Raw genomic sequence first — 12316 nt, 5'->3', positions numbered from 1 at the left:
TTTATACATGTTGTCCTACTCCAAGCTGCATAGGCTTGAGAGCCAACTACCAATTAAGTAAATCTGGTGATGTGCATCTCTGTAATGAGGAGGGGTGTTGACTAATGACATCAACACCCTATATAAGGTGTGCTTAATTATTAGGCAACTTCCTTTCCTTTAGCAAAATGGGTCAGAAGAGAGATTTGATGGGCTCTGAAAAGTCCAAAATTGTGAGATGTCTTGCAGAGGGATGCAGCAGTCTTGAAATTTCCAAACTTTTGAAGCGTGATCACCGAACAATCAAGCGTTTCATGGCAAATAGCCAACAGGGTCGCAAGAAGCGTGTTGACCAAAAAAAGTGCAAAATAACTGTCCATGAATTGAGGAAAATCAAGCGTGCAGCTGCCAAGATGCCATTCGCCACCAGTTTTGCCATATTTCAGAGCTGCAACGTTACTGGAATATCAAAAAGCACAAGGTGTGCGATACTCAGGGACATGGCCAAGGTAAGGAAGGCTGAAAAACGACCACCTTTGAACAAGAAACATAAAATAAAACGTCAAGAATGGGTCAAGAAATATCTTAAGACTGATTTTTCAAAGGTTTTATGGACTGATGAAATGAGAGTGACTCTTGATGGGCCAGATGGATGGGCCAGAGCCTTGATCAATAAAGGGCAGAGAGCTCCACTCCGACGCCAGCAAGGTGGAGGTGGGGTACTGGTATGGGCTGGTACCATCAAAGATGAACTTGTGGGACCTTTTCGGGTTGAGGATGGAGTGAAGCTCAACTCCCAGACCTACTGCCAGTTTCTGGAAGACAACTTCTTCAAGCAGTGGTAAGGAAGAAGTCGGTATCGTTCAAGAAAAACATGATTTTCATGCTGGACAATGCTCCATCACATGCATCCAACTACTTCACAGCGTGGCTGGCCAGTAAAGGTCTAAAAGAAGAAAAAATAATGACATGCCCCCCTTGTTCACCTGATCTGAATCTCATAGAGAACCTGTGGTCCATCATAAAATGTGAGATCCACTGGGAGGGAAAACAGTACACCTCTCGGAACAGTGTCTGGGAGGCTGTGGTGGCTGCTGCACGCAATGTTGATCGAAAACAGATCAAGCAACTGACAGAATCTATGGATGGAAGGCTGTTGAGTGTCATCATAAAGAAAGGTGGCAATATTGATCACTAATTTTTTGGGGTTTTGTTTTTGCATGTCAAAAATGTTTATTTCTAAATTTTGTGCACTGATATTGGTTTACCTGGTGAAAATAAACAAGCGAGATGGGATTATATTTGGTTTTTATTAAGTTGCCTAATAATTATGCACAGTAATAGTTACCTGCACAAACAGATATCCTCCTAAGATAGCCAAATCTAAAAAAAACCCACTCCAACTTCCAAAAATATTAAGCTTGGATATTTATGAGTATTTTGGGTTGATTGAGAACATAGTTGTTGATCAATAATAAAAATAATCCTCTAAAATACAACTTGCCTAATAATTCTGCACACAGTGTATATAAAAACAAAGCTAAGGGAGGCCTTGGCCTACCTAACATCAACGCCTACTACCTCGCCAACATTATAAAGCAGAGCATATACTGGTTGAAACAAGAGAACACACCTGCATGGATTGATTTAGAAACTATGCTAAATAATAATCTTCCCTTGGGTGACCTACTTTACAAATACCTTTTCAAAAAGTACTACAATGAGCCATCACATCCAATATTCAATGCAGCCATTTATGCTTGGAAGAAATTATCCAAAAGCAAAAAAACTAATAAATTCAACAACATAAATAATTTCCTCCTTTCATTTATAGTTTCTCTATATAAAAAGCCTACCATCTCACACTGGTCAGATCTAGGCATAAAAAAAGATTAAAGATATTCATTAAGGGAAAAATTTCATCCCATTTAAAGATTTAACCGCTTCCAGACCGCCCACTGTACATAAACGTCGGCGCTGCCTGGGCTCTGTGCAGCGCCGACGTTTATGAACAGTTGGTGGTCCTGTAGCCCTCCGGACCCCCAGGGTCCTGCAAATGCTGTGATTGCCGTTCAGAGCGACAGCTCTGACAGGGGACATCATCGGGACCTGATTGGATCAGGTCCCAATGATGTTAACCCTTTGCTATCTTCTATATGCCGCGATCTATAGTGATCGCAGAATTTAGAAGATAGTGAGAGGAGAGGGGGTCGTCCACTTACCTCTCCGACGGCCCCCTGATGTCTTCCAGGACCTGCCGTTGTTATGGCAGCCGGAGGTCACATGACCGCCTCCGGATCTGCCATATATGGTGTCCTGCTAGGCTCAGCCTGCAGCTGAAGTCTAGCAGGAGACACAGACAGTGTGAAACTGTCAGCAAAGTTCTCATGCAATGCAATACATGTCTATTGCATTGCAGGACAACAGTGATTAGAAAAATAAAAATTAATGTCCCATACAGGGACTAAGTAAAAATGTAAAAAAAAAGTCTAAAAAAATGTTTTCAAACTGTTAAAAAAATCACAAAATAAATAAAAATAAATAAATAAAATATTAAACCAATAAATCCGTATATTTATGCAAAAACAAAAAAAGTACACATATTTGGAATCGCCGCGTCCGAAACAACCCGATCTATAAAACTGTCACACTAATTAACTCCTTATGTGCACACCGTAATAAAAATAATTAAAAAACGGAGCAAAAAACTATGCTTTTTCATCATATCACCAAACAAAAAGTGGAAAAAAATGCGATCAAAAAGCAAAATGGAAATAAAAATGGTACCGCTGAAAACGTCATCTTGTTCCGCAAAAAAAGAAGCCGCCATACAGCTCCATCAGGCGAAAAATACAAAAGTTATAGCTCTCAGAATAAAGCGATGCAAAAAAAATATTTTTTCTATAAAATTGTTTTATTGTGTAAAAGCGCCAAAATATAAAAAAAATATACAGTAAGTGTAGTATCGCTGTAAATGTACTGACCCGAAGAATAATGCTGCCTTATCACTTTTACCACACACAGAATGGCATAAAAAAAACCTCAAAAAACAATTCCTGAATTGTTGTTTTTTTGTTAATTTTACCTCCCAAAAAACGGAATAGAAAGCGATCAAAAAATGTCACGTACCCAAAAATGGTACCAATAAAAATGTCAACTCGTCCCGCAAAAAAACAAGCCGTCACATGACTCTGTCGGCCGAAATATGGAAAAATTATAGCTCTCAAAATATGGCGATGCAAAAACTAGATTTTGCAAAAAAAGCGTCTTTTAGTGTGTGACAGCTGTCAGTCATAAAAACCCGATATAAATCTGGTATCGCTGTAATCGCACTGACCCGAAGAATAAAGTAATCTCATCACTTATACTGCACGAGGAACGGCGTGAAAAATAAATAAAAGCAATTCTTCACCTGCTACTGATTTGTTTATTATGTCTCCCAAAGATCGCAGTAAGGCTCTGCTCACATTTATCCTGCGCTCTGCGCTGAGCACTTACACCAGAGCTTCCGTGTAAATCTCTGAAATACGTGATTCAGACGGAACCCATGACGGAAGATTCCCTGTAATGAGGCAGATATAAGACACTGTGGATGCCGTCTGGCCTGTGATCCCACGGTGTCAGTTTTTTTAGGCGTGCATAAAAGTGCGGTTGGCCACAGTTTTGTGCACTTCTGAAAAAAAGGACACCGCTAAACAGAGGCCAGACGGAGTCCAGAGTAACGCTGCTGCCTCATTACAGTGAATGGATCCCGCAGGGGTTTCATCTGAATTACATCACTTGGAAATTTAGATGGAAACCCCGATGTAAGTGCTCAGCCTCGAGCGCCGGATAAATATTATGTAAAGTGTTCCCAATAAAAGCTTCAACTCAGTCCTCAGAAAAAGCTAGTCCCCACTCAGGTCCGTCATCTGTTAAAAATATAAGGGACTTCCAAGTTACTGTTAGCAGAAAGGCTCTGGAAAAGCGAAATGGCCCTTGCCCCCCAAAAGAAATTCACAAAAAAAATTTTGTGCTCCCAAATCCAAATGCCTATTCTACAATAATTTGTTCTCCAATTGTCAAATAGCACTCCGTCTCCCCCAGATCTCGCCGTATGGCTAAGCGGTACGATACAGCCACATATGGGGTATTACCACTTTAAGAAGAAATTGTGTGACACATTTCGGCACCATTTTTACCCATTGCCGTGTGTGAAAATGTAAAATCTGAGGGTAAAACATTTTTTGTGGTAAAAATATAATTATGTTTTCTTCACTGCCCAATGGTATAAATTTAAAAATTAAAAAATACTCACTACTTCCCTAGATGAATTCCTTGAGAGGTGTAGTTTACAAAATGGGGTCACTTGAGGGGGTTTCTGCTGTTTCGGCATGTCAGCGACTCTTCAAATGTGACATGGTGTCTGCAACCTATCCCAGTCAACATAGCGCTCCTTTCTCTTCCGAACCCTGCCGTACACCAAAGCAGTGGTTTTCCCCCACATATGGGGTATCGGCGTACTCAGGAGAAATTGCACAACAAATTTCATGATGCAATTTCTCCTATTACCCTTATGATAATGCAAAATTAGGGGATGAAAAATATTTTTTGTGGGAAAAATGTGAAAATTTTATTTTTACGGCTCAATATTATAAACTTCTGTGAAGCACCTGGGGGTGCAAGGTGCTCACCACACATCTAGATAAGTTCCTTAAGGGGTCTAGTTTCCAAAATGGTGTCACTTGTGGGGGGTTTCCACTGTTTAGGCACATCAGGAGCTCTCCAAACGCAACATGGCGTCTCCTAATTTTTTAAACAAATTTTACATTCAAAAAGTCAAATGGCGCTCCTTCCCTTCCGAACCCTGCAGTGCGCCCAAACAGTGGTTTTCCCTCACATATGGGGTATCAGCACGCTCATGAGAAATTGCACTACAAATTGCGTGTATTCCATTTTTTCCTGTTACCCTTGTGAAAATAAAAAAAAATGGGTCTAAAGTAACATTTTTGTGAAAAAAAGTTAAATGTTCATTGTTTTCTTCCACATTCCAAAAATTCCCGTGAAACACCTGAAGGGTTAATAAACTTCTTGAATGTGGTTTTGAGCACCTTGAGGGGTGCAGTTTTTAGAATGGTGTCACTTTTGGGTATTTTCTGTCATAAAGGCCCCTCAAAGTCACTTCAAATAAGATGTGGTCCCTAAAAAAATGTTTTTGTTGGAAAAATGAGAAATCGCTGGTCAACTTTTAACCCTTATAGCTTCCTAATAAAAAAAAATTTTGGTTCCAAAATTGTGCTGATGTAAAGCAGACATGTGGGAAATGTTATTTATTAACTATTTTGTGTGACATATCTCTCTGATTTAAGGGCATAAAAATTCAAAGTTTGAAAATTGCAAAATTTTCAAAATTTTCGCCAAATTTCCGATTTTTTTCACAAATAAACACAAGTGATATCCAAGAAATTTTCCCACTATCATGAAGTACAATATGTCACGAAAAAAAATCTCAGAATCAGGGGAATCCGTTGAAGCTTTCCAGAGTAATTACTTCATAAAGTGACAGTGGTCAGAATTGAAAAAATTGGCCCGGTCACGAAGGCAAAAACAGGCTCTGGCGCGAAGTGGTTAAAACACAGATTTAAATTATCCTCATCAGATTTTCTTCACTACACTAATGTAAAAGACTATGTTTCAACCTTCCTCTCAAATAACCTACTAATATCGGAAGCAATTACGAACCTTATATGTAACATTAACCATAGAATTTTTTTGAGTCTCAAAAGTATCTATAATTGGTTTAACAATGACAATGTGCTGATCAAATGTCCATACATGATCAGATTGGAAAAGGATCATAAAACCTTCTTCCAGTTAGAGGCATGGGAAAACAGCATAAATTGATGGATATATTTGAAGCGTATGAAAAATTTATGCCTTTTTCCCATGCCTCTAACTGGAAGGAGGTTTTGCGATCCTTTTCCAAATTTGACCAATAACCTTACTATAATCACTCCACAAATGGCCCTTCTTTCATTGGAAATGAAGAACATCAGGCCATCTGAAAGACTAATTCTTATCCATATCTTTTTAGTTGTAAAAAATGCAATTGCATTTAATTGTAAACAACCAGATCCTCCTAAATTCTCAGACATCCTAGATAGAATTTCCCTTCATAAATCATATGCGTACAGATTCGCCATTAATAACAACCGTTTAAACAAATGATCAAAAAAATGGACATGTTGGACCAATAAATTTCCTTGATTTATATAAGCACTATTAGGAATAATAATTTTATATTATTATTTCTATCATATTAAATATTCTCATATTCAGTTTCAATGCGGATCTAGCCCTTCTCTAGACAACGATATCTTTATATTTTACAAACATTTGTAACTTGTATTATTTTATATTTTATTTTATGTCATTATTCATGGATTACCATGTACACATCTTTGAGTTCTCCCTTATTTCCCTCTTCCAATCTATTTCTTCCCTTCCCTTCCCCTCCCTTCCTCCTTAAATTCCCTTTCCCATATATAAAAATTTTTAATACTAATAAAAATATTGAAACAAAGACTGATGTAAAATCCTGACCAAATACTGAATGTGTGAACGTGTATTAAGATATTTTTTGGATGAGTCAAAGCTGTTTTGGCAAGAAGGGAGACCTATATATTAGTCAGTTGTTTTAAATGTTGTGGCTGATTGAAAGTATGTTATTTTAACCCTTCTAATCTTAAGTGTTAGCTGTTTATTTTGGTTTGCAAAATTATTTTGTTACCAATAAATGTTATGATGTTGACAAGTGAATAAACTTTATTGAAAGTAAATCAGTGCCCTTCTGCAAAAAGTTGCTTGCTTGTCATCATCATTTCCATCATAAATCCCAAAATTAATTTGTTTATTCTTCAATTTTGGCACTAAGAAATCATAAAATCATAATTGGATGTAGGATATCTTCTTCAAATTAGTCAAATGGCATCATATAGTAATGTGAAAATAACAATCACAAATTACTGCCAAAAATTACTGTCCAGAATACCAAGAAAGTATAGCAGCTGTATCATACAGACCCCATCCGTACACAGGATATCTACCATTAGTAGCAAATAGTCAATATCAAGTCCCTTCTTGTACATGGCATAGTCAGCAAAGCGTCCTGTGTTGTCACTGGCAAAATCAGCATTCATTGAGCATTCTTTTTTTGGTCAGCAAAAAAATCATTATTGGGTACGAAGCCCAGCAAAATCACTGATGGCCTAAGGTTTAACTCATAGAACAAATGGTCAAAACTGATAGATGACTATTTAGATAAAAAAAATGTAATTTACATTACTTAGAAACACCAAGACTAAACTTTTGCATGTACAGAGAAGTGTGTCACTTTGACAGGAGCTTGTTCAGAGCCTATTTAGTGCTAATATTTACTTCTGAATGCAAAATCTGGACAATAAAGAAACAAGACAGAAGAAGAATCGACGCCTTCGAAATGTGGTGCTGTAGAAGGATGTTATCAATACCATGGATGGCAAGAACAAAATAAATCAATTTTGGAACAAATCAAACCAGACATGTCACTTGAAGCAAGGATCACTAAGCTATGACTGGCCTACTTTGGATATATGATATGAAGAGAGCAGTCACTGGAGAAGGACATCATGGTCGAAAGATTAGAAGGAACAAGGCGAAGAGCAAGACCAGCAACCAGATGGCTTGATACTATCACGATAACAGCAGAGAAGACCCTGGTGGACCTATCTAGATTTGCACAAGATTGATCTTCCTAGAGATCTTTCATCCATCAAGTTGCCATGGTTCAAGATCAAGCTGAAGACCGTTAAAAGAAAAAAGAAAGAAAGGTAGATAATAACGAGTACAAGACAACTGTGAGTAATTGATGATAATTAAAAAGGTAGCTGGTTCCCAGGCTGTAAGCAGTATATCCAGTGTAAGGCGGCGGTGTTCACACCGTGCAGTAACTGAGGCAGTGACCCAAGCAAGTCCAACATAGACAGCTTTTATTTCAGCACCTCACGGGTAACAGAAAGTCCTCCGGTTCACAGCCGGGTTAACAGAAGTCCATACACAACGGTTGCCGTGGGCAATGGCCGCGCCGGGCCGCTTAGAGCTTGACGGGTGCAGAGCCTTCCCAGGCGTGGGTTCAACTATACACAGTCCAGCCAAGTTTTCCTGCTATGCTCCTAACAGGTCCCAACACTGAACAACATTAATCCTTAGTGCAGGGTTTTTAAAGGACCTGTGGCAAGAGCCACTGGAAAACCCATGTTGGAGGGAGGAGGTCGCCCCTCTGCCTTCCTGTAGCCTCCTCCAAGAAATGAAGGCCCTGCCTTGTTTTACTAATCTGCCTTAGCCAGATAGCCTAACCAGGTCAATGCTCACCTTCGTTCCTGCATTGCAGCAACAGGTGAGTTTGTACACATTCTGGGGGATATATAACGTCCCTCGTATACGATCCCGGTCACTGCCTCACACCAGTTATGCTGGGAAGACAGTGATTATTTCTACTTTTTTACTATCTGTGACTCTGTTTTTTAGGTTTATTCCTCGTCATGAAGATGAGCTTGAACTAGATGTTGATGACCCATTACTGGTAGAATGTGAGGATGGTTCATGGTGTCGTGGTTATAACATGAGGACGGGAGAGAGAGGGATCTTCCCCTCATTTTATGCCCATGAAGTTGTTTGTCCAGTGAAGGAGAATGTTGGTAAGGTTCTACAGAGGTTGAATATTTTTGTAATATCCTGTCTATTTTTTTTTTTAAGATTTTCAGTCATTGTGCCTCTGCCCTCCAGTCTTGAAGAGATACATATGATATTGTGTTTTAAAGGGGGGATTCCCATCTTATACATTTATCTCATATTCCATAAATATCTAATAGATAGTTTCTGGAACTGCAGCTTTGTGGAAAAGGAGGGTCCTCAAACGCTATCCTGCCTGACAAGGTAGGACCCACACCATGTGGATATGAGATAAATATCTGAGATAGGAATGTTCCTTAACATAAATAGACATCAGATAGTTGATAGTGTGTAACTATTTTTATATGCTGGCCAAAAGAGCAGTTTTAGGATTCCAGTATTTTATTTGCTACATCTGGACTCATTATGACACATTTACAAGGGCCATTTCGACCTTACACATTTCATTATTTTGCCACTTGTGACAGTTTTCCACTGTTGCCTTTTATGGGAAAAGTTGCAAAACGAGTTTACGGAACCGACCCTGACCCCTTTATAGAGAAGTGACTACAAGATGCTTTTCCACATGCGCTATTTTCTCTGGAATTCACTGTGGACCTAACACACAGAACGCTCCTACGAGACCCATGTTGGGCGCCATGCTTAACTGCCGTGACTGCGATTTAGTATTACAAAGGGCACACTATGTATGAGAAATCAGGTTTCAAAATGCCACTATCTCCATCTTTCCAGATTTTTGTCTTGATCTTCAAAAACAATGACAGTGTAGGTGCTTAGATGTTTTATAATTGCCTACTGCCCTTTATCTACAGTATGTTTTTACCATATTAATAATACATTTCATAATTTCTGTACAGTGATTAAAGGCAATTCTCCTTGGGTCCAGATGTTTGATGTGCAGTTTCTGGGTTCTGTTGAAGTTCCACATCACCAGGGCAATGGTATTCTGTGTGCAGCCATGCAAAAGGTAAGGAAGTAAGATAATAGGCTCTTGTTCCGGGATTCCATATATCCCAGCTTCTAATAACATTTACCATCCATATTAATCAAAGCCATATGGCTAATTGGAAGAAAGTGTAATGTAAAACATGTAATGCTATTGCAATTAGAGAGCATTAGACAATCAATTTTTAGCAGCTGTATCAGGAAGACTAACATAGCATTTTGTAAATACTTACTAAATGTTATAATGATTATAATTGGATATAAGCAGAACTGAAATATATGTTTACCATAAGAAAATACAGTACACCCAATGCTTTCTACATTCATTAGTCTTTAAAGAGGACCATTCACCAGTTTTTGCAAGTTAAACTGGCCACATCATGGAATAGTGGCTGAAGAGCTGAGTAAAATATAGTTTTTAATTTTTAATTTCTTATCTCCGTTGCTGAGATATTATTTTTATAAATTTACATTCCAATTTCCCCTTCAACCAAGAGGGCGTTAGCAGAGATTCTTCTCTAGGGTCATGTACTTTTACTCTTGCATGACATTGACCAATCATAAGCAGGATACGTTATTTAAAGAAAAAGAGAATATGTCTCCAGAGAATGTCAGACCTGGCTTTTTCTATGTGAGACATGTAATAACAAACAGCCCTGCTTTCCTTCACTGATGTCACTGTCTGCATCTACTGTAAGTACAAGCTGAGGGGCAGGGGCATACTTAGGAATCATGGGGCCCCATGGCAGAAGTATAATGACCCTACTTTACCCCACCTCAACTCCCAGGGCAAAGCATGCTGACCCAAGCACAGTATAATCCCCCAACTGTGACCCTCACACAGCTCTCCATACAGTATAATGGGCCTACATACAGTATAATGGCCCCCACACAAATCTTCACACTCCACACAGTATAATGCACTCCCCATGGTCCTCCACACAGTATAAGACACTCGCCATGGTCCTCCACACAGTATAATGCACTCGCCATGGTCCTCCACACAGTATAATGCACTCGCCATGGTCCTCCACACAGGATAAGACACTCGCCAGGGTCCTCCACACAGTATAAGATACTCGCCATGGTCCTCCACACAGTATAAGACACTCACAATGGTCCTCCACACAATATAAGACACTCGCCATGGTTCTCCACAGTATAATTTACTCGCCATGGTCCTCCACACAGTATAATACACTCGCCATGGTCCTCCACACAGTATAAGATGCTCGCCATGGTCCTCCACACTGTATAATGTACTCGCCATGGTCCTCCACACAGTATAAGACATTCCCCATGGTCCTCCACACAGTATAAGACACTCGCCATGGTCCTCCACACAGTATAAGATACTCGCCATGGTCCTCCACACAATATAAGACACTCGCCATGGTCCTCCACACAGTATAATGTACTCGCCATGATCCTCCACACAGTATAAGACACTCGCCATGGTCCTCCACACAGTATAAGATGCTCTCCATGGTCCTCCACACTGTATAATGCACTCGCCATGGTCCTCCACACAGTATAAGACACTCACCATGGTCCTCCACACAGTATAAGATACTCGCCATGGTCCTCCACACAGTATAATACACTCGCTATGGTCCTTCACAAAGTATAAGACACTCACCATGGTCCTCCACACAGTATAAGACACTCGCCATGGTCCTCCACACAGTATAATGCACTCGCCATGGTCCTCCACACAGTATAATGCACTCGCCATGGTCCTCCACACAGGATAAGACACTCGCCATGGTCCTCCACACAGTATAAGATACTCGCCATGGTCCTCCACACAGTATAAGACACTCACAATGGTCCTCCACACAATATAAGACACTCGCCATGGTTCTCCACAGTATAATTTACTCGCCATGGTCCTCCACACAGGATAAGACACTCGCAATGGTCCTCCACACAATATAAGACACTCGCCATGGTTCTCCACAGTATAATTTACTCGCCATGGTCCTCCACACAGTTTAATACACTCGCCATGGTCCTCCACACAGTATAAGATGCTCGCCATGGTCCTCCACACTGTATAATGTACTCGCCATGGTCCTCCACACAGTATAAGACATTCCCCATGGTCCTCCACACAGTATAAGACACTCGCCATGGTCCTCCACACAGTATAAGATACTCGCCATGGTCCTCCACACAGTATAAGACACTCGCAATGGTCCTCCACACAATATAAGACACTCGCCATGGTCCTCCACACAGTATAATGTACTCGCCATGATCCTCCACACAGTATAAGACACTCGCCATGGTCCTCCACACAGTATAAGATGCTCTCCATGGTCCTCCACACTGTATAATGCACTCGCCATGGTCCTCCACACAGTATAAGACACTCACCATGGTCCTCCACACAGTATAAGATACTCGCCATGGTCCTCCACACAGTATAATACACTCGCTATGGTCCTTCACAAAGTATAAGACACTCACCATGGTCCTCCACACAGTATAAGACACTCGCCATGGTCCTCCACACAGTATAAGATACTCGCCATGGTCCTCCACACAGTATAAGATACTCGCCATGGTCCTCCACACAGTATAAGACACTCGCCATGGTCCTCCACACAATATAAGACACTCGCCATGGTCCTCCACACAGTATAATGCACTCGCCATGGTCCTCCACACAGTATAATGC

The 12316-nt window shown here is 40.2% G+C and overlaps 1 protein-coding gene across 1 annotated transcript in view; it reads left to right on the top strand.

Annotated features, from left to right (window-relative positions):
* MAPK8IP2 (mitogen-activated protein kinase 8 interacting protein 2) overlaps positions 1 to 12316 on the top strand; it is a 113222-nt gene that overhangs the window by 81898 nt on the left and 19008 nt on the right. The window contains exons 7-8 of the mRNA XM_073652626.1: positions 8524 to 8693; positions 9546 to 9655. Coding sequence (XP_073508727.1) covers positions 8524 to 8693; positions 9546 to 9655 — 280 coding nt within the window. The remainder of the gene's footprint in view (positions 1 to 8523; positions 8694 to 9545; positions 9656 to 12316) is intronic.

This window comes from Phyllobates terribilis, unplaced genomic scaffold (assembly GCF_046119375.1).
Source record: "Phyllobates terribilis strain yellow unplaced genomic scaffold, ASM4611937v1 Scaffold_11__3_contigs__length_659146591, whole genome shotgun sequence".
Classification (NCBI taxonomy): Eukaryota; Metazoa; Chordata; class Amphibia; order Anura; family Dendrobatidae; genus Phyllobates; species Phyllobates terribilis.
Note: the sequence above shows the minus strand (reverse complement) of the source record. Positions and strands in the feature narration are given on the sequence as shown.